Source organism: Rhinolophus ferrumequinum, chromosome 21 (assembly GCF_004115265.2).
Source record: "Rhinolophus ferrumequinum isolate MPI-CBG mRhiFer1 chromosome 21, mRhiFer1_v1.p, whole genome shotgun sequence".
In the NCBI taxonomy this organism is placed as follows: Eukaryota; Metazoa; Chordata; class Mammalia; order Chiroptera; family Rhinolophidae; genus Rhinolophus; species Rhinolophus ferrumequinum.
The window spans coordinates 14,445,890-14,468,241 of record NC_046304.1 but is presented as its reverse complement, the minus strand read 5'-3'; the positions used below and the strand labels follow the sequence as shown (position 1 = coordinate 14,468,241).

The 22,352-nt window shown below is 48.6% G+C and overlaps 3 protein-coding genes across 6 annotated transcripts in view; 1 reads left to right on the top strand and 2 right to left on the bottom strand.

Annotated features, from left to right (window-relative positions):
• The window catches only part of ZZEF1 (zinc finger ZZ-type and EF-hand domain containing 1), a 100,235-nt gene extending 99,361 nt beyond the window's left edge, over positions 1-874 (bottom strand). For 2 of the 4 annotated variants that reach the window (XM_033089457.1, XM_033089460.1), the window contains exon 1: positions 457-874. In XM_033089457.1, coding sequence (XP_032945348.1) covers positions 457-810 — 354 coding nt within the window. In that variant the 5' untranslated portion in view covers positions 811-874. The remainder of the gene's footprint in view (positions 1-456) is intronic. The other 2 variants (XM_033089459.1, XM_033089458.1) reach the window with 1 other exon arrangement.
• Positions 875-1,043: 169 nt separating this feature from the next.
• LOC117012931 (neuferricin) lies at positions 1,044-17,017 on the top strand. Its single transcript, XM_033089462.1, has 4 exons — positions 1,044-1,657; positions 6,050-6,190; positions 9,748-9,934; positions 13,017-17,017. The coding sequence occupies exons 1-4, from the start codon at positions 1,321-1,323 to the stop codon at positions 13,231-13,233; spliced, it is 882 nt and encodes a 293-aa protein (XP_032945353.1). The 5' UTR covers positions 1,044-1,320; the 3' UTR covers positions 13,234-17,017.
• A 1,668-nt stretch (positions 17,018-18,685) lies between these two features.
• The window catches only part of ANKFY1 (ankyrin repeat and FYVE domain containing 1), an 83,705-nt gene continuing 80,038 nt past the window's right edge, over positions 18,686-22,352 (bottom strand). The window contains exon 25 of the mRNA XM_033089461.1: positions 18,686-22,205. Coding sequence (XP_032945352.1) covers positions 22,073-22,205 — 133 coding nt within the window. The 3' untranslated portion in view covers positions 18,686-22,072. The remainder of the gene's footprint in view (positions 22,206-22,352) is intronic.

Genomic DNA, 22,352 nt, shown 5'->3' with positions numbered 1-22,352 from the left:
CAGAAGGTGCTCTGCAAAAACCCATCGGCCAATACAACAGACTGGTTTTCACCACCACCCCCTTAGTGACTGACTATACCTCCTTTCCCTTAAGCTGTTCTGGAGCCTGATAAGGAAGCTCCGGAGAGCAGCCGATCCGGCGTCAGGCAATTGCACAAACGTCTGTGCTACAACAACATGCAAAGACATCTGGGCTTGTCCCGTACTTCGGAGCAAGGACGGCCTCGTCTAGGCTTTCCATACTTGTAGTAAAGGTTAAGGAGATTCACAGCCGGCTCCGGTCGTGCACAGGCTGGAAGAGCCCTCGTGTACGCCCCGGCACTCCCAGGCTCCCGTTCTCGGACCCTGCGGACCCTACGGGTTCCTGCCTGGCTTCTCCAAAGCCACCACCCACCACTTCACGCCCTTGCGGGCGAGCACCCGGCCCCGGCCCCGCAGCCCCCAGCCAGGCCTGACCTCCTCGAACTGCTCGCCCGAGCAGCCGGCGCCGCGAGCCTCCAGCAATTCCCGGAACTGCTCCAGGGTGACGGACTCCTCGCCGCGGCCCAACCGCTCTTCCAGCCAGCGCAACAGCGCGCCGTGGTGCCTGGACACCAGGGACTCGCAGGGCGGTGCGGGCCGCAGCGCAGCCGCCGCCTCTCGCAGCCGGGCCGGCTCCAGCAGCGCCGGGGCCGGGGGCAGCGCCGGGGCCGCGGGGCCCGGTCCCGGGGTCGCGCCCGAGTCTGCGGCCCAGTCCTGGTGCGGGCCCCAGCCCTCGCCCCCAGCGGCTGCCGCTTCGTCTTCGCTGCTGTGACTCGGAGCGTTCCCCATGGGGTCTCCGTCTCGGGCGCCCGGCTCTGCCGCCGCCTCCGCCTCCCCGCCTGGACCGGTCAACCTGCGACGGCACCTGGCGGGCGGGGACTGGGCGGGGACGGGGAGGGGACGACGGCGGCAGCCGCGGCTTCCGGCTTCCTCGCCGTGCGGCGAGGATTGCTGTCGCTAAGGCGCCGTCAAGCGGACTCCACCAACTGTCGTGAGAGGACAGGCGAGGACGGCCTCGGCAAAGCGTGGAACCCGGACGGCGGCGAGGGCGCGGGTATCATATTGTCTGCGCCATCCCGCGGCCCCTGGGCCACCATCTTTGTTGGGGGCGGACAACCCGCCAGCCAAGCAGTCTCTCCGCTGCTCAGTTCCTCGGTCTCCCTCCACGTTCACCAGCTGTGCTGAAAAAGCACGAGAAAGAGCCGGGGCCCGGGAGTGGGCTTTCGGCAGACCCTTTCCATTCAGTCCTCCGTGGTCCCTTCAGTGACAGGCGGACAGGGGAGAGAGAGCGTAGCTCCGATGACGTCGCGGCCGGCTGCTCCGCCATCTCAGTTGTGGGCGGCGAGGCGGCAACTTCGGCAGAGCGGAGGGTGTGCGGCTGTTTCAATGTTGCCGCTCGGCGGGCGTGGACTCTGGCTGGGCCTGGTGGCCGCGGCGGCGGCCGTGATGGCCGCACGGCTGATGGGCTGGTGGGGTCCCCGCGCTGGCGTCCGCCTTTTCATGCCCGAGGAGCTGGCCCGCTACCGCGGCGGCCCCGGGGACCCGGGCCTCTACTTGGCATTGCTCGGCCGCATCTACGATGTGTCCTCTGGCCGGCGGCATTACGAGCCTGGGGCTCACTATAGCGGCTTCGCAGGTATTAGCGAGGCGGCTCACGCCCTTTCTTGCCCCGGTGCGGGCCCGTATCCGCCTGGGCGTCGTTCATTCATTCATTCATTCCTGTATTCATCTGTTTATGTTTTGTTTTGTTTTGTTTTGTTTCTCCCCATATTCATCTGACCAGCGTCGGGGCTGGGCTCAGCTGCACCATCCTCTGGTCTGTCTCTGGTGGGATTATGGCCAGCAGTTACCGGCCTCTATCCTTCCTGTCGTTCCGCATCGTTCTTCCTGACTTAGGTTCAGGAAACCCGTCTCCTGCCTCTCCTTAGTTACCCGTTACCCACCGGTAGAAGCCCCCGGATGGACACCTGCTTTGTGCCACACTGCGTGGCTCTCAGGGCACAGAGATGAATGAGACCCTGTTCCTGCTCTCAGTTCCCTTGCTGGTTCCAATATGTCCCCCTCCGAAGTAACCTTTCTTGCCCCCCTCTCCAAGTTTCCCCTAAAAATAGTACATTTGGTTTGAGTAGTTCTTGACTCTAGTACAGATGCACTTTTCTGCCTTTCTTTAAAAAGATTATGAGGTTAGCGTGCAGAGAAAGCGTCTGGTCACCTTTACAGTCCAATACTTGGAACAAAGCTGTGCATACGCTAGGCTTCAAAGAACACTTGTCAAAGGAAGTTTCTTCTGCTGTCCCTGTTTTACACCTGAGGGGATTGATGTAATTTGCCGAAAGCCCTCACAGCTAAGTACTGACAAGACTTGGTTTAGGACCACTAACTGGCCTATTGCTTTTAGAGATGTGCCTTACTGTCCCAGAGGAATGACCATCTCCTAGATTAAAAAAGAGAAAACAAAAACAAATGCAGAGCAAGCTTAAGGCCAGTGACTAAGCTAATATTAAATAAGCATTTTCCACTTGTTATCTTTGAGGAATTAGGAAGCTGTCTCTGGTACTTAAATACAGGTCACCTCCCTGTCTTTAAGGAGAACTTAAAGAAGCAAATAGAGAAGGAATTAAGTTCAGTTGGTGTTGCCAGCCTCCTCAAACAGTCCAGCAAAAGAAGGGACTTACCAGGGGCTACACAGTGAGCTGGTTACAAGTGGAGCTGGGATTGGAATCAAGGGTCTTATTTACCTGCCAGGCGAGGGCACTTTTTGATGCCACTGTCATGGCTATATGCACAAGTGGGAGTATAAAACCTTTCATTTCTGGAGTGGTTTTTCTTTTGCGATGTGCTCTACTGTCTGAGTTCCTTTATGCCCCTCATTCATTCGACATCCATTTATTGACCACTACCATGTAGCTTGCCTTATGCCAGGTACCAAGGAATCAAAGATTATGACATGCTCCCCTCTACCCACAAAGTCTAGCAGGGAAGCAGATGTATTAAATTCACTTGTTCAGTCAATATTTTATGGTTTATTAATAAGTAATTCACATAATTTAAAAAAATCCACCCTTTTAACGTATATAATTCAATGGTTTTTAATTTAGTCAGAAAGTTGTACAAACATCACCACTAATTCCAGAACATTTTTTATCATCCCCTCCGCCCCAAGAAAAACTCCATATCCATTAGCAGTCACTCCCTATACCCTCTTCTCGCCAGCCCCTGACAGCCACTATCAACTTTCTGTCTCTAATGATTTGCCTAGTCTGGGCATTCCATATAAATGGAATCATACCTGTAGTCCTTTGTGACTGCCTTCTTTCACTTAGCATAATGTTTTCAAGGGTCATCCATGGTGTATCAGTATGAATCAGTACTCTATTCCTTTTTATGATAAAATAGTACCACATTTTGTTTATTCATTTTGGGTTGGAATCTGGGTGGTTTCCACTTTTGCTTATTATGAATAATGCTGCTGCGAACATCCATGTGCAAGTTTTTTTTTTTTTTTTTTAAGATTTTATTGGGGAAGGGGAACTGGACTTTATTGGGGAACAGTGTGTACATCCAGGCCTTTTTTCCAAGTCAAGTTGTTGTCCTTTCAGTCTTAGTTGTGGAGGGCGCAGCTCAGCTCCAGGTCCAGTTGCCGTTGCTGGTTGCAGGGGGCGCAGCCCACCATCCCTTGCAGGAGTCTAACCGGCAACCTTGTGGTTGAGAGGACGCGCTCCAACCAACTGAGCCATCCGGGAGCTCAGCGGCAGCTCAGCTCAAGGTGCCGTGTTCAATCTTAGTTGCAGGGAGCGCTGCCCACCATCCCTTGGAGGACTCGAGGAATTGAACTAGCAACCTTGTGGTTGAGAGCCCACTGGCCCATGTGGGAATCAAACCAGCAGCCTTTGGAGTTAGGAGCATGGAGCTCGAACCGCCTGAGCCACCAGGCTGGCCCCATGTGCAAGGTTTTGTGTGGACATACGTTTTCAGTTCTCTTGGGCATTTACCTAGGAGTGTAATTCCTGGGTCGTATGGTAACCCTATGTTCAACTTTTCAAAAAAACTGCCAAATTGTTTTCTAAAGTGGCCGCACCATTGTACATTCTCACCCTCAATGTATTAGAGTTCCAGTTTCTCCACATTCTCACCAAACTTATTGTCTGTCTTTTTTTTTTTTTTTTTTGGTCTTTTTGATTGTAGTGATTTTAGTGGGTTTGAAATGATGTCTCATTGTGGTTTTGGTTATTTGCATTTCTCTAATAATTGGTGATATTGAGATCTTTTCATGTGCTTGTTGATCATTTGTATATACTCCTTGGAGAAATGTCTATTTAAATCCTTTGTCCATTTTTTAATTGGGTTGTTTGTTTTTGTTTTTTTATTGTTGAGTTATGAGAATTCTTTATATATTCTGGATACTAGACCCATATCAGATATATGATTTGCAAATATTTTCTCCCATCCTGTAGATTGTCTTTTCACTTTCTTTATAGTATCCTTTAAAGCACAAATTTAAAAAATTTTGATAAAGTCCAATTTATTTTTTTCTTTGGTTGCTGGTGATTTTGGTGCTTTGTCTAAGAAACGATTGCCTAATCCAAGGGCACAAAAACACCTATGTTTTTTTCTAAGAGTTTTAGAGTTTTAGTTCATACATTCAGGTCATTGATCTATTTTGAGTTAATTTTTATATTGTATGAAGAAAGGATCTAATTTCATTCTTTTGAATTTGGCAATTCAGTTGTCTAAGCACCATTTGTTGAAAAGACAATTCTTTTCCTCTTTGAATTATCCTGGAACCCTTATTGAAAATCAGTTGACTGTATGGATTTCATGCAGTCAATATTTATTGAGAATTTACTAAAGATCAGGCACTACCAGACACTGAGTAACCAAAACTAAAGGAGTTTGGCGTTTCCCTGATAAAACGTGCAGACCAGTAGAAAAGACAAACATTACATAGTTATTACAGAAACAATGAATTGTTTTTGTGACGAGTCTTAAAAGGAAAATATCCTGGTATTACCAGAGGTCCTAACGTAGGAGGAGGAGGGAAAGGAAGGGTCACGGTGGCAAGGCAAGGTTGGTGGCAGCTGGTGCAGGGTTCTGGATGGCATGTTAAGGAATTTGGACATTATCATAAGGCAAAAGGAAGCCACTGAGAATTTTTAAGCAAGAGAATGACATGATCAATTTGTATTTAAAATATCAGTCAAAATGTTGTATGGAAAATAGATTAGTGGGGAAAGACTGAATATAGGGAGACATACAACTAGGGGTTGACTGTAGTAGTTCAGGTGAGAGACAATGGCAGCCTGGGCTTGCTTAGTGATGGATGGAGAAAGGCAGACTGATACAAGAACTACTTAGGAAAAAATGATAGGACTCGGGAACTGATTGGATGTGAAGGATGAAGGAACTGTCAAGGACTACATTTCTGGATTGAACAACTGGGTGATACTTACCGAGAGAGGGAATACTCGACTAGATGCCAGTTTCCTGAGGTTAGGGATGCTGACGACCATTAATTAGTTCAGTGTGGATGTTTTGAACTTGCGATGTCTGTAAGACATGTAAGTGATGTTGAGTAGACGATTGGATAGACAGGGCTGAAGCTCAAGAGAAGTCTGAGCTAAAGATATAAATTTGGCAATCTTTGGCATAGAGATGGTATTTGAAACCACAGGAGTGGATGAGATTGTCAAGTGGGGGGTGTGGAAGGAGCAGAGCCGGTAGGCAAGAATGGATCCAGGCGGCTGGTAGAAAATGAGCAAGAGAATGGGAGGAAAACCAGGGGTGTAGTGTCATGAACGCCAAGGAATGTAGTCAGCTGGGTTAAATGTTGCTGAAAGAAGGGAAAGAATGTGATAAATGCCAAATGTGTGTCTGAGATCCAGGAGCATCTGTAACAGAGGAGTTGGGGTCAGCTTACTTGGGGGTGGAGAGTGGGCGTTTTCAAGAGATGTTTCTCAGAAAAATAGATTAGAGTTCGTATGGTGTTGGTGATTTACAAGTTAACCTACTGGAAACGTGTCTCCTGCAGGCCGAGACGCATCCAGAGCGTTTGTGACCGGCGACTACTCTGAAGCAGGCCTTGTGGATGATGTATCTGACTTGTCATTTTCTGAGATGCTGACACTTCAACATTGGCTCTCGTTCTATGAGAAGAATTATCAATGTGTCGGTAGGTATTTCATAGGTTATTTCCAAAGATTTCACTTAGTTTTCTTACAATTTTTTTAAGGGACCAGAATTCTTTAGGGATTGGACTCAAAACTCTTGTTGTTAGTGCGGCAGTGAGTCCCAGAAGGAAATAGTTGGGGCACCCGCTTCCCTCACTCTTACTCTTGGCAGGGGACTGCCCTGCCATTTGCTTTGGCCTCTGTGGCCACACAGCCAGTGGTCGCCTGTACCACCCTTGAACAACCAGCTCCAGGACAGCAGCTTCCCCTTCTCTCTGTGTTTCAGGCATCTGGCTTTAACACACAGTCAGAAGACTTGAAGCCTGTTTGTGTGCAGTTTTGACACATATCCTTTTCTTTTGTCCTCTCAGGAGACAAACATTAGCTAATCAAACATTTGTTATGCTAATCAAACATTTGTTAAAGCCAGTTGTGTAGGGCACTATACTTGCTACTTACTGATGAGACCTGAGGGAATTCACCTGTTAAATGGGAAGACACCTAACATGTCCTAAAGAAATGTCAGATAGTCAACACTAGATTGCTTTGCAAATCACTGTAAACTGTGATGGTTGGAGGGCTTTTTCCAATCTACTGGCAGCCCAGCTGCAGGGAGAGCTTTTGTTCACAATCTTAGCTGTAGAGGGCACAGCTCACTGGCCCATGTGGGAATCGAACTGGCGACCTCGGCATTACGAGCACAGTTCTCCAGCCACCTGAGCCACCGAGCCGGCGCCAAGGCTTTTTTTCATAATATTTGAAATTATTTCTGTTTCCAGCCCCCTCCCCCCTCCACACCCAGCATTGTTGGCCCTTGACATCCCAAACTGCATCACCCTCTTCTTTGTTTTCACCTGGTCTGCCTCAGATCATTCCTGAGACCACAACCGTGTCTGCCATTGAAGGAACTGACTTCTGTCCATCTGTCCTTCAGAAGGCTTGGTTCTCCCTTTTTTCCATGAGATTGCTGAACCAAGTTTGAAACATTACTGGTTAATAAGGACAAGAAAACCCAACACAAAAGGGTAAGAATGGAGTCCTGTGAGTAGGCAAAGGAGGCCAGACCCAACAAGTCATACTGGTGTTTGGGGAGCAAACTGATGTGTTTGGTGAGAAAGTGAACTAGTCTTGTCCTAACAGTGTTATGTGTGTGTGTGTGTGGGGGGGGGGTGGGGGGTGGGATGGGAGGTGTCCATGGTTGGAAATGCTTCAGAAGGATTTTAGTTAAAGTTGGGGCATACCTGAGTATGTACTATGGATAAGCTATGGTTCTAGTCTTCATGTGGACCAGGGATGAGTTGAGTGCAGTTCCTGCCCTCTGTCAGCTCATGTTATGGGGGTAGGGGGCGGGGGGACTATGTTAGGCTCTTCCAGGTCACCAGAAACCCTCAGGACACATCAAAGGATGAAGGTTTATTATATGGGTGCACCCTGAAGACAACCAGGAAGCCATCGTGGCAGCCACGTGGCCAGACCTCAAGGGAAAATGAGATGTCTTTTGTTGTGTTCTGGATATAGCACTAGCTTGGAGGCGCAGCCGATAGTGGGCCACCACCATTTTCACGATGCAGCTTCTACAACTCTTTCTCTGTTGTCTCTACTACTACTGCCCTCTCTTGTATAAAACCCACGAAGAGGCTTGTTGCCATGGATACAGAGACCCTCCATAGGAGACATTCTTGTGCCAGGCCAACTCACAGACGCAAGCCTGGGACTTGGGCCCTGATCCCTTCATTTATTCTAACGAGTATTTAAAATGAATGCTCGGTACTAATTTGTTTTGAGTGCTGGGGCCTCACTGGTGGGGAGAGATATATCATAATTATGTAAACAATCAGACAATTCCAGAGAGGGCTGTGAATACAATAAAACGAATGTGAAGCATGCTCGGGGTGCGTGTGGCACTTTTATAGCAGATGGTCAGAGGAGTCCTCTTAAAGGAGATGACAGTTAAGCTGAGACCTCAAAGATGAGAAGGAGCCAGCCATACCGAGATCTGGGAAGAGTCAGGCTGAGGGAACGGTAGTGCTGACGTGGGGAGCAGCTAAGCATGGTCAAGGAACAGAAAAGAAGCCCTTGTGAAGGAGCCTACAGCGAACGAGGGAGGGAATGGCTTGAGAAGAGGTTGAACAAACAAAGAGAAGTCAGATGGATATAGAGTCAGAGTTTGTATTTTATCCACATGTTTTAGGAAACTATTGGAGGATTTAAACCAGGCACAGAAATAACATGATATGATTCATGTTTTTAAATGACCACCCCAGCTGCTTTGTGGAGAAAGAACTGTAGGAAGGCATGAGCCGAAGTAGAGACACCAGTTGGGAGACTATTGTTGTAATCCATAGTTTGGATCGGGATGGGAAGGGATAGACAGAATCAGGGTGTTTTTCTAAGGTGGGACTGAGAAGATTTGCGAATGGACTAGACATGAACAAACAGAAGTGTACATTTGGATGTGAAGCAGGCGACGTCAGAGAGATCCAAGGCTCCTAAGCAGGTAACAAAGGCCCAAAGTGACATAACTAGAATTGGAAAAGTCCAGAGGGGGAGGTGGACTTGAGAGGATGAAATGAATCTTGGGTGCGCTGGAATCTAAGTTAATCAGTCAGGGACTGAAGAGGTTGGACAGGCACCACTGGGGCAGGTATCTACTGCTACTTCCTCCTGCTTGGTCCAACCTTCTAGAGGTGCTTTCTGCTCCTTCTGTGGCCCTGTGACAAGCGCTGCCTGTGAAAGCCACTTGCACTTCAGGACTTAGAGATGAAAGTCCCTTCACCTAAGAAGAACTGACCCCTTTTTGGCTTTGGCCTTTGGGCTCACTGACCACTTGCTGGCTGCTGCCGTAAGTTAGATCTTTAAAAATTCTGACAGGGATTTTAAACTACAACCAGTTTCCACTCAATGTATCCACCGAAGGACTGAGTCAGAAGAGAATGGTGGAAGGGAGAGCATGAGTTTCGGTCCAGTCCCACTTACTAGCTTCATAGATTTCCCCAGTTACCTAATCTCCCAGTCTCTCTCCTGTGAACATGGGAACACTGATTTCTCTCATAGGGTTAGGAGGATTAACAAAGTATTGCTGAAGTGCTAACATAGCACTGACGCTGACTAAATGCTCAATAAGTGATTTATTTATAGTTATGTAAGACAAAATAATTCATTGTTGGGAGGAACTGAAGCCACAAAAAAGTTACACAGTAAGCCATTTATTCGTCAAATACTTACTGAACACCTACTTTGTACGTCAAGCACTGTGGAGCATTGAAAAATAAATCACACATAGTTCCACTGTCAGGGAACTGATGTCTGGAAGTGAGACAGATTTTATAACTTCCACTCTGGAGGACTTTACGACTAGAACAGGGATGTATCTACCTGGAGTCTTCTAAGATGTTGAGAGACACAGGGAGAAAACACCACAATGAGTTTGTAATAAATAAGAGCTCTGAAGTCAGAAACCCCGGGAACTTGAGTTTTACTACAACTGATTGAGAAGCTAAGCATCCGTTCATGCCGCCCTCCCACTGTGACTCTGACTTCGGCTTTCCTGTCACCACAGGAAGGGTGATAGGAAGCTTCTACGGAGCCGATGGGCAACCTACGGCAGAACTGGCCCGGGTAGAAGCCATGATCACCAAAGGCTTGGAGGCAGATAAACAGGGACTGAAAGAGAAGCAGAAGTTTCCACCATGCAATGCTGAGTGGAGCTCAACGAGGGGCAGCCGGTTCTGGTGCTCCCAAAAGAGGTATGTAGGCTTTCTTTCTACCTCTCCCCCAAATCCAACTTCTAGGTCATCCTGTGGGTATATTTCAGTGAAACTATAAGTTGATTGTTAACCCAGGGGAACTTTTTCAACATACATGTGCTCTGGGATAGTGATTCTCAACTTTGGCTACATGTTAGACTCTTCTGGACAATTTTTAAAAATATGTTTTTTTTCAGTTACAGTTGACATACAATATTATATTAGTTTCAGGTGTACAACACAGTGATTAGACATTTAAATAACTTACAAAGGGATCACCCTGATAAATCCAGTACCCGTCTGACACCATACATAGTTATTACAATACTACTGACTATATTCCCCATGCTATACTCTAAATCCCCACGACTATTTTGTAACTACCAATTTGTACCTCTTAATTCCCTCCACCCCTTCACATAGCCCCCAACCCCAGCATCCGGCAACGATCAAAGTGCTGTCTGTATATATGAGCTTGTTTCTGTTTTGATTGTTCATTTATCCTATTCTCTAGATTCCACATGTAAGTGAAATAATTAGACATTTGTCTTTCTCTATCTGCCTTACTCCACTCAGCATAATACCCTCTAGGTCCATCCAGGTTGTTGCAGACAGCAAGATTTCATTCCTTTTTATGGCTGAGTAATAATCCATTGTACATATGTAGCACCTCTTTATCCATTCATCCATTGATGGACACCCAGGCTGCCTCCACGTCTTGGCCATTGTAAACAATGCTGCAATGAACATATGGATGCACATGTCCCTTCGAAGTAGTGTTTTGGGTTTCTTCAGAAAAATATCCAGAAGTGGGATTACTGGGTCCTTCTTTGTCTCTTGTTACAGACTTTGTTTTAAAGTCTATTTTGTCTGGTATAAGTATTCCTTCTTTAGCTTTTTGTTTTTGTTTCCATTTTCATGATACATCGTTTTACATCCCTTTACTTTCAGTCTGTGTGTGTCTTTTGATCTGAAGCGAGTCTCTTGTAGCCAGCATATGTAAGGGTTTTGTTTTATCCATTCAGCCACCCTGTGTCTTTGGATTGGAACATTTAATCCATTTAAAGACACTGTTGATAGATATATAGTTATTGCCATTTTATTCATATTTTTATTTTTTTTTCTTCTTCTTAAAGAAGTACTATGTCTTGCTTGCTTTGGCCTGTGCATCCATCCAGGGGCTGCCGTTTCCTGTTTGTCAGCACAAATCATTCCTGCCCCAGGAGACAGGGATGAGGGTGTGGACATGGCTACTTGCAATGATTCTCTGAGGTGCTGTCTTAAAAACACTGCAAATTCTGAGAATTCCAGGAAATACAGGCTAGATGGAGAAGTCTTTTCCTTTAAGAAAGTGAGGTGAGCCAGATTCGGATAAATGTCACCGGGATTATTCCAGGTTGGTTTGGGGAAGCTGGAGCAAAAAAAAATTTTTCCTGCTTTAATTATCAGGCCAGCCTGGATTCAAATGCAATTCAAGTCCCTCAAATCTCCTTTAGCTGTGATAAGGGGGAAAAGGAAGGAAGAAACTGGACAAATCCCCCAGCCTCAAGGGCCTCAAAGTAAGACCCCAGCTCGCACTAAAGAGGAGCAGGGAGACAGGCTGTTGCTGTGAGAAGGGCCGCTTCTGTAAGTGCTAGGTCGTGCAGATCCATCCTCTTCTGTAGGGAGAGGTCATGCCTTTTTGCTCTCCTTGAGGCTGATTCCTTCTGTGGTTGAGAACAAACAGCCAAAGCTACGCGCTTTCTCTAGGGCTAGCCACCATATCCATCATACATTTCCTCCTCCTTAATTCAGGGGTGAAGGTAGAAGGAAGGAAAGCCCCTTCTCTCCTGGCTATCAGTTTTGAAGACACAACTTCTCCAGTGTCATCATGTCTCCAGAAGGGGAGCTATGAAGACCTGGCCTGCCCACTTTAGGGGAAGGAGCTAGGACAAAGGTGGGCCTTGCTGGGATACAAGCCTGAATGCAGGTGGTCCTCTATGGGGGGGACCTGTGTGCATTTAGATGCTTGACTTGGCTTCCTTGGAGAGCCTACCTCCCACCCCCTCCCGCACAGCCCTCATCTGTCTTTGTAACCCCTTCTTACTTTCCTGAGTTGTTTAGGCTCTGCCTTCCCCACAAAGCTCTTCCAGACCCACTCCAAGGAATGTGGCCCTATCCCTAAGACTCAGCCCAGTTTGTTGTTTTCTTCACACATGTATGTATATCCCGTTAGACTGAGAGAAACTAGTCCTGAAGGCAAGGACTAGGTGTGCAATAAGGATCACAGACAATGGGATGGATGGCTGGAAGGAAGGAGGGAGACATTTCAGTGCCCTGACAGCCTTGTGCTGAGTAGGCAGCAAGTGAGATGGTTTCTAACTGGGTGGCAGAGTTTTTTTGACAGCAAGTGATTCTGGTCCCAGGCACCAGAACCTATACGGGCCATCAATTCCAAGAATCTCCTTTTCTTTCCGCAAGGCTCGTGAGTCTGTGGAGACGGAAGTCCGTACCCTACGCTGAGTTAGGTCCTTCCCCCACGCCCAGGATAGGAGCTTGCTCAGCCTGTGTTGGGCTGGGTGACATCAAGGACTGGGCCTGTGCCAGGTGCAGGAATGCCAAGGGCCTCCCAGAGAAGGCTGACCATCAGGCTTGCATTATTGCCTCAGTTGCCCACCCCTCCCCAAGTACCCAAGACCCTAAGATCAAGACACAGCCCAACACTAGGAGGTGGTAGGAAAGGGAGAAGAGAATCAAGAGCCAGGCACTGCTTTTGAGAAGCTCACCAGCCAGTAGGGGAGAGCCTTTCACAGGTGTTACCACCAAGGCAGGGAGTGCTGCCTCCCAGGAAGGCACAGGGCAAGGCCGGGGGAAGCAGTGAAAGGACGATGGACTCTGCCCTGGGCAGGGACGGCTGGAGGAAGTTAGGAGAGAGCACGAAGGTTCTGGGGCCGAACACTCCAGACCACCTCCTTGGGAAAACGCCAGATGGGAAATGGAATGGCCTCTACGTTTCAGGAGGCCTGGCTTACTTCTTCCTCCTCTCCCCTTCCCAGAGACTCATGAGTTCATGCTTTTAAGAATTCCTCTTTCCTTCTCTCAGTGGAGGTGTGAGCAGAGACTGGATTGGCGTCCCCAGGAAGCTGTATAAGCCAGGTGCCAAGGAGCCCCACTGCGTGTGTGTGAGAACAACTGGCCCCCCTAGTGACCAGATGCCGGACAATCCTACACACAGAAATCGTGGGGACTTGGACCACCCCAGCTTGGAGGAATACGCAGGCTGCCCACCCCTGGCTATCACGTGCTCCTTCCCACTCTAAGCTGGTGCCCCGTATGCGGAAAACCCACAGAGAACCCTGCCTACACCGCATGTGCCGTAGGATGGTTCCTGACGTCAAATGAGGGCCTGGAAGGGCTCAGGCTTCTGCAGATGGGCCTCATGGCTCCTCACCAGGGGCTCGCCATTCTGGTGACTGAGGCCGGAGCTTGGCAGCCCGCCTGGTACTGGTCAGCCTGTGTTCTCTACATCTACTTGCCATCCTCCTTCAGAGCCCTCAGATATCAATGGGCACGAATATGACCAACGCAAAACTAACTGGACAGACGAGCAAAGGGCTCTGAGCTCAGTAGCTTCCTTCCCATGGACTCCCAGGCTGCCCAGCGCAGCTGCTGGCCTGGGCCTACCTGTAACCCCCAGCCCGGTCAGGGGCACTGGCCCAAAGGGACTACATCATTCCCTTTCCCCTCAGAAACACACAGACACATCCAGAAAAGACAAAACAGTGAACAGCGTCAACGTAACTGTCCCAAGCTCCTCACTGGTTAAACACGTGATGCCTGATTTTTATATAACCTTACATGTAAGACCTCTACCCTAAGGCAAAGGAATTTACAACCAGACACCACACTGGGTTGATCTGAGCTAGGCCAATACGGTGAGAGGTGCCAATAAAATAGGATAGAGGTAATTCTGGAAACTGGAAAAGCTTTTGCTTATATGGATGCAGCAAATCTAGATGCCTCTGAACAAAGCAATTTAAAGCAAGGACAGTTCTCTTTTAAACATTTAAATTAGGTGTGGTGTGTTTTCAAAGGGAGAAGTCTGCATTTTGAGCAAAACGTGGTTTCACGTCTCTAACAAGTTAACTGCTTAGCACAAGGTCAAAGTTTGGGCAAGGCTGCAAACGCCAACACAGACAGCCTCAACTTCGCGGTGGCCGGGCTTGCGGCTTGGCCGGTGGGCTGCGTGTCCAAGGTCATCCATGATCCACACTTGACAAACTACATACCCATTACCACTTGGATTCTTCAGTAGGTCAGGCAAGGAAAGTTCCTACTTCACAGAGAAGGAAATGGAGCCTGGTGCTGTCACAGATTCATGGTTTTCTCATCTGAGACTTCAGCTCCTTTCCCAATGCCCTCAACTCTTGTTCTATTCTCTATTCTTCTTCTTTCCTCTCTCTTTTTTTCCTCTCCTCCATCATTAATCTCACTACATAGCTTTCCAGATTCACTGACTAGAAAATGGAGCCTGCCTCCCCTTCAGCAGACTCGTGCTTCACTGCCCTCGTGGCCAGCTGTTCCTCACACCTGGGCTCTGCTCTTCACCCTTCCTCACCTGCCCTTCCTCACCTTGCACCTCTCCCTGCCTCTTGGCTCTTCCTTAGGACGCATGAAACAGCTCACTCCCTTCCCATCACGAACTAAGCGCCCTCCTTACCACATTCTTCTGCAGCTCAGTATCTCTTTCCTGCCACAGCTTTTCCTTAGCTCCTCAGCCCCCTTGGCCTGGCTTCTGCCCTTCTCCGCTGAACAGCAGGACAAGTTCTGTATTGGCAAGTCCCATGGCCTCATTCCTTGAAAGCCTCCTGTCCTCCGTGAACCCCTTCCCACTGGTTCTCACTCCTCCTTCAGCGGCCGCTGAGACAGCTGCCAAATCTGTACATAGGCCAGGCGGCTTTCCAAGCATTTCTGTAGGCATCTCTCCTCCACATTTCTGGCATTCAATCTTCATTCATCTTTTCCCTGATTCCTCTAGGTCCCCCGGTGATGGTCCCACTGTCACCATCTATACCCAGTCACAGCACGTTAAGAATCCTGGCGACCATCACAGCTCCTCCCTGTCCTGTCCTTTCCTCCCCTCCCATCTCCAAGCGCTGGCAACTCCACCTCCTCAGTTCTGTCCTTCCATCCAGTTTAGGCTGTCATCTCTCTGGGTTCCTGCAGGAGTCTGCCTGCACCCCCTGCCTCCAGCCCCCCCCCCCCCCCCCCCACTGCGGGAGTCATCTTTCTCCAATGGCCAGGGCGTCCCCATTCAAGCCCTCAGGGGCTCCCCTACCTGTAAGGATGGAGTTTTCTGTCTCCTCAGGCTCGCTCCCCCGCCACCTCCCACCTGTACCGTTCTCTCCGCTTCCACCCCACTGCATTAAGCCTACAGGGCCTTCCCTCAGGCTGTCCCTCCTGCCCGGGATGACCCCTTCCTCGGCTCAGTGTGTCCACCTCTCGTGTGTTTAAAACAGCTCAGTCAGCACCTCCTGCGCGTGCGAGTTGGCCCAGCAGTTGGACGTAGATGCACTTACCCCGTTCACTTCTCAGGTAACAAATGTCAGCGTTCTGGAAGCATGGATGCCCTATCAGCTTCTCGCACTGGAGTGCAGCCTCTCTGAGAACAGGGACCGAGGGTTAGTTGGTTTTGTACCCCCAAATCTACAGTACCTAGCACGTGGTAAGTGCACAGTGAGCTCTTATTTTGGAGATGAGGCGGCCATGGCCCAGACCTTAGTAAGGGCACAGCAATAGCCCTGAGCCTGGAAGTCCAGTTCTTGTCCTGATTCAGGGCCACTTTCACTGCTCCATAGTTGGGTGTGTGTCTGCCCCACCCCCGGGGCAGGAGCAAGACAGAGGAGGAGAGCTGAGACTAGGGCCTGTTCCAGGTTCACACAGCCCTTGAGCTCTGTGCCTGAGGCATTGCTAACTGGGAACCAGTCACAGCCACTGCTCTGGTCCTCGTCATGCAACAAATATTTACCAAACACTTGTGTGCCATGGGGTGGCGGGTGGGAGGAAAGCGAGGCTCCTGAGCTCAAGGAGCGTCCAGAATGGGGTGAGCCCCTGCTTAGAGAACCCAGAGGCCATTCTTGGGGCAGAAATGCAGGGGAGTGTGGGGGCCAGGTCCCGAGATGTTCAGACTCTCCCATAAAGAAAGAAGCAAAACAAGGCATCCTGCGCCCTCCCCGCCCAGTGTGGACTTGGGAGGCACCTAGAGGCTGCCTAATCTCTGCCCCCTGAACCCACCCACCCTGCAGGACACACTCAGCCGAGCCTCAGCAGGCCGCTGGCTTCCTCACTGGGTGAGAATTCATTTTCTCTTTCAGGCCAGTCACTTACTTTAAAGAGCCTCCTCACGATGGGGCACTGGGTGAATCTTCAAGTGGTTCAGCACGAGTAGGCTGTCATTTTAATGGTCCCAAGGGCTCAGCCATGGAAGTGAGTGCTTACTGGGGAACAGCCTCTCCTTCCTCTCTCCAGCAGAGGTGGCCCTGGGCAAAACCATGGCGGGAGGACGTCCCTCTCTGATGGAAGCCACAGAAAGTTCAGCTCTGGCAATTATGACTTGCTGGCAGAGGGAAACGGAGAGGAAAACTAACACGCATCGGGCAACCATCCTGGGCAGGGAGCTTTATCTGTTCTCATTTAACCTCCATGCCAGCCTTGAGGCTCTCACTTTATGGACCAGAAAAGGGGCATAAATATCCCGCTGCCCCCCGCCTTCTCATGTCTGCAACAGCCATTGCACCACAGCGCTGAGCTTTTCACCCATGTCTGCTTCCTCTGCCACACCAGTGAGCACTTAAAGCAAAAGCTGGTCAGCTGCCCTCCAACATGCTGAAGGAAACTAATTTTCCTCTAAATTCTGAGATTCCAGTTTTCAATGAACACAGAACTAAGAGTGGAGAGCCCGGGATTTTGGTTGCAGCTCAGCCACTGCATGACCACAACCAAGGGAGCCGTGTCTGACTATCCACCCTGCCCCTGCCTAGCTCAAGGACAAGCTGTGATCTGACAGGTAGACCCCCTTGGTCAGGTTGGGGCTGTGTGTTCAGGACCCTGAGCCCCCACCCTTGAGATCACTTCCTATTGCCAGAGCCCCCAGATTCCCACAAGCAGGCAGCAGACATGGCTCCCATCAGCCCTCACTGGAGAGGACTCGGGGTGCACACTAGAATCTGTGCACTTGCATGAGAGGAAGAATATATCACTGATCACCTTCCCCACGGCAACCCTGTGAGCTAAACATGACCAGTCATTTCAATTTTATAGACGTAGACACTAAGGTACAGAAATGACAGAACTTGCCCAATACTTCAGCTAATCAGTGACAAAGCAGAACTGAAACCCAGTGCTCTTCCCTGGCTGGGTGAAAACGTGTGAAAGTTGATGTGTGTCTGGTTCCGGTTTATATTCATATTATGACATAACATGACCAGTGTTTGCCTTAAGGACGGCTATTGGGATTACTTGGGACTGTTATGTGGAAGCACCTAACAGTTTCTATCACTGTGGGAAAAGCCACCAGAGAACGAGATGTATCACACAGCTGGTCTGAACAAGGGGTAAGCAAAATGGAAGACAGGTGAAAAATAAAAAAAGGGACGACGTTAGTTCAAGAAAGTGAGGGCCAAGTGAGCTACTAGATTTGTGCTTGTACAGGGGCTTTATGGATCACTACATTTTCACACGCAAGCCCCTACACCTTCCTGATTATTCGCTGACAGTGCCAGTTCTCTCTTCAGAGCGTGACGAGCTGAAACCTCAGCATGGGCAGATCCTCTTGAGTTGCTCCTCAGTAATGGAGTCAGAGGGAATTTCCAGGGTCCTCTGGGGAGCGTCAGGGGGGGCAAGTGGCTGAGACTGTGTTGCTGTGCTCACACACGCTGCCATGAGCTGAAGTCTGGGCCAGGAGCGCAGAAAATCCAGGTCATTATGCCTAAAATCTTTTTCACTACTGTCAACAAGGTGTTTCTGAAAAGTGCTAGAAATTCACTTTCCTAGAGGGTAGCCGTTAAAGAAAATTATTCACGTCAGAAGTTTTAAAAATATGTTTGTTTGTTTTTAATGCTTATTGGTACTTCTGCATTAAAAGTAACTACAAAGATCTTATTAAAGTTTCCACTTTAAATGCACAATTTTACCTCATTTTATTATAAGGGATTGTTACAGAAAATGCAAATATCAGTATTTGAAAAATACATTCCATTACACGGACTCCAAAGAAAGAGTGCTGATAAGCGCCGTGGTCCTAAACGATGCCATCATCCCACACTACGCACCACCCCACACGACTCGAAAGCCAAGGTGACCAACCCAAATGTGTGCCTGCAGTTTCTGCCCAGCTACTACTGCCTTTTCCCTCGGTATCACACAGGTGTGTCACGGTAACAGCCAACTGTACACATCTGCCAAGAAAGGACAAGTCATTAAGTTGAACACATTGCCAATCTGAGCCTTCCTAGCCACAGAAAACCAACGTCGTCTGTTGTAACAGGTTAATATATTATTTATGCCACACAAAACAGGAACCGTACAGGCAATGATCTTCCAAAGAAAGTCTTTAAGGCGTCGATGATAACTTCTGGGAATTTAACAAGTGTGTAGTTTGTATCTTGTCAAACAATCCGCTCTTGTTTGAATGCGGTTTCCAAAGCTCTTCAGAAAGTCGTGTCCCCTCCGCTTCCTCCTCTCCCCGGCTGGGCTGGGGAGCTTCGGTGCTTCAGATTAGGAACTGCTGGGCTCGCCAGCCAGCCCCATGCCCCATCTTCTGGGGCTTGTCCTGAGGGAAGCAATCCCATCCTGGAAGAAAGCCTGTTTTAGGCGCTCCTTCAGTCTCAACCTGCAAGCTCCAAGTGGGTCTGTTCGTGGAAGAGCTACATTTCCTTCAGGCTCCCGTCACCTGGGGAGTTCGTTTGCCTTTCAGGTCTCAGCATGACACAGTCCCACAGTGTTCTTTTCCTCCAGATTAAAGAAACCCAGATGAGTCCAGGCTCTCCCACCTCCCAAGACTTTCCCTCCACGTCATGCCTATGGACAAGATGAGCACAACACTGTTCAATACAGCAGGTGGGGGATGCAAATCGGGAGTGGTGGTGAACCCGCAGGCACGCTGCGCTCCATGCAGGGACCCCATTCATGGAGAAGACTGAGGAAGCTGAACAGGGCGGTCAGAAATGACTCAGGGCTCTGAGGTAGAGGACTAACAGTCACAGGGACCCCACTCCTGGAGAGAATATGGCAGGTGAACTAAGCAGTCTAATCCAGCCTCGACTACACTGGTGATTGGGGGTGACAGTGCACAGGCAACAAACTCCAAATGGAACACGTGTTCTAACACATCGTTCTGTGAGACACCATTAAAAAAGGTAACTGAAAATTAAAAAGTCCTACGTGTAGGCACTTAAGTTTATGGGAAATTCCTGTGTTAGAGGATCATAGCAAGTTAGTATTAGCCATTCGATTTATATATAGCACATGGTTTGTACCTTTGTCTTTAAAAAAAAGTTAGGAATACACTGTGTAGTAAGTCTGGTGATGAGCAAGAGGCAGTTTAAGAGCTAATTCAGCATAACAACGTTGACGGATGCAGCAAATTATATTCGGTAAAGTTTATTCTTCCTGTTCTACTCACTCACAATTGGCAACTTTCTAAATGAATAAAAGCGAGATTTTGCTCCTAGTATTTAAGCTACGGGTTCAAATTTAACAAGAACAGCTAGGCAGTTCTGTAGTCAAGTCTTGTCAGCTTGGAGAGCACAGAGAGGACCGAGTGTGTCAGGTCCCAGCCGGGGCAGTGTCTGGGGCGACCCGCCAGGGCAGCCCCCACTCCAGGAACCTGCTGAGTGCACCCCAGTAAGAAGCATCAGCAGAATCGGAGATTTCCTAAGGCTGTGGAAAGGGGCTTTTTCTAGAGCTACGAGAATGCGCCCTGAAACCAATGCAGAACTCACAAAATGTTCCCCTAACCCATGGCTGCTCAGTACCAGAGCTACCCCTGGACGCTGAAGAATCAGAAGCGTGACTCAACATATTTTAAACATGATTTTAAGTGCAATTAGAGGCAAGATTGTTACTGAAATTGGTCTGGCAGGGCGAGGGCAGGACAATCAGCCTCACCCCCGACTGAATTCCCATCCTCCTCTCCACCTGAATGTTAAAAGAACAAGTATAGAAGTACCAACCACCTCAATTCATATCTGAAGCATAATTATCTTACTTTCCAGTTACAGAAACAGGCCAGCTCACGAGGCCTTGCTTCCTTCTGGCCCCTGCAGGCAACAGAAGACGGAAACGGACCACATGCCTCACATGGGCAAGTGTTTGCCAAAACTAGTTGTTTTTCTATAAAAATTCTATATGAAATATGTCACAGATTTTTAGTTCCCCAACTCTAATTAATTTTTTCTTTTAAACACTGTGCACAAGCTCATATTAACATAGAAAGCATATATATCTTATAAATCACAGAAATATTAAAAAAAAGTAGCACTCTGGTTTATCAGTTCATTTTACACACATATTTAGGCAACAGAATGTATAAGTCTACAGCAACATAGAAGACACACCACTATCCAAAACAAACAAACAAGGCTGTTGCAAAAAAATATTTAGTCCCTTTACACATATATCCATACTTCATTAATGAAAAAAATGTAGTGGTTATTAGATGTCTGAAAAAAATCAGTACATATGATTGAGATTGTTAGTCTCTGAGTATTACTGTACAACACATATTGTTCATCTCAGAGTATATATATATTTTTAAGCAGTGGTAAGTTTCTCTTTAAATGTGCATTTCTAAAAAAAACTGGCCAAACCTTCAAAAGAAGTTTAACACCTCAGGGTTAATATTATGTACCAGCAGCGACTAAGGCCCAATAAGCTCTGGGGGCCTCGTTCTGCATACAAGCCAGAGCCTTCAAAACCGGGTCACACGCGTGGCCAGGGTCTTTGGGCCTTTGGGCCTTTGGCTCTTAGGGGCAGGGCGAACTACACAGAACTAGGCCTGGGACCTGGGACCAACAGCACTTACAGCATAACTCGGAAAGGTTTCGGCAAGAAGTATTCCTGTCAAGGAGACGGGAGCTGCCAGCCTGAGGCTCGAGACCCCCTCTCATCACTTGGCCTGTGTGACTCTCTTGCTCCATATGACACTCTGCAGGAGATTTTCCCTTTAAGACTTAGTGTGAGCTGAGGTCCAGTCAAAGCGGATCATCGGAATCACTGATGCATGGATGTATGAGGGTATTTTTGAACATGGAGTTTTAAATTGGAATCACCAATAATGCAGCTATATAAAAAGTGTAGCACAATAAAAGTGCATTTCCTCACCACTCCCCAGTGGCAGAGTGACGGAGGAGTCCACAGACAGGACACAGCGGGATGAGAGGAGACGGCTGCTAGGAGAGGTCAGGCTGCCAGACTGCACTCCTGACACCCATGTAGCATGAACACTAGTAAAGCTTTCAGTTGTTAAGGCCACGATTTTTCAGCTCTCATCTCTGAACCCTGTTTAGAAAGATTTCACCTTTTTTAAAGGGGCAGCTCACTAAAAATACAGCTTAGCTTTTCCAAAAAAAATAAAATAAAATAAAAGACTTCAGGGCAAGAGGATCCTAGAATCTTTATGAAAATATTGTGCAGAAAAGTCCACAGCCATGTACCCCAGAGTATAGCCGGCTCTCACGGAGCAGCCAGACACCAGCTTCCTACTGTTAGGCTCTGCCAAGGAGGTCTGCCCAGGCAGGACGACTTCATGAACGCTCTGAGATGGACACTGAGCTACTGGGAGGGAAAATGGTTTGCAAGGGGTTCTTGTACATTGCTAGCAGAACGGGGTCTAGCTCCTGTCACATTTACCACTTAGGTTAAATGGCCTGGTCCAATGAGTGAGACATCTAGTGAACTCGATCACAGGCAGACACACTGACAATCATACAGACTCATCTGAAATGGGGTCTAGCATACCATGGTCCTTAACTGTTTGTTCCAGTCTATTGCCGCAGGAAGACGACTGCCAGCTCCTGCTCTGGGTGGGGTCAGGCTGGTGAGCAGAGCAGCTGCTGGGGAGGTGACTGGGGAGGTGGCCTGGACCCTCCTGGAGGCTCACTAGGAGACCCCACCCAAAGTCAGTACATCAAAGCAAATGTTGCAAACTCGCACAGGCTTGTTCAGATCAAACTTTATAATGGGAATCTCCTTGGTCGAGCATTTATGGCAAAGCAGACGCCCGCAGTGACGACTGTGAAAGCAAAGAAAGGAAGTATGAGAGGGGCACTGAAGAGGAGGCTGCTCCCAGCATAGGGGAAGCCGCAGGGCACCTTGGCAGACAAGGCCAGCCCGTGCCCGGTGCTCTGCGGGCAGTGCCCCGCCAGCCCATCACGCCAAT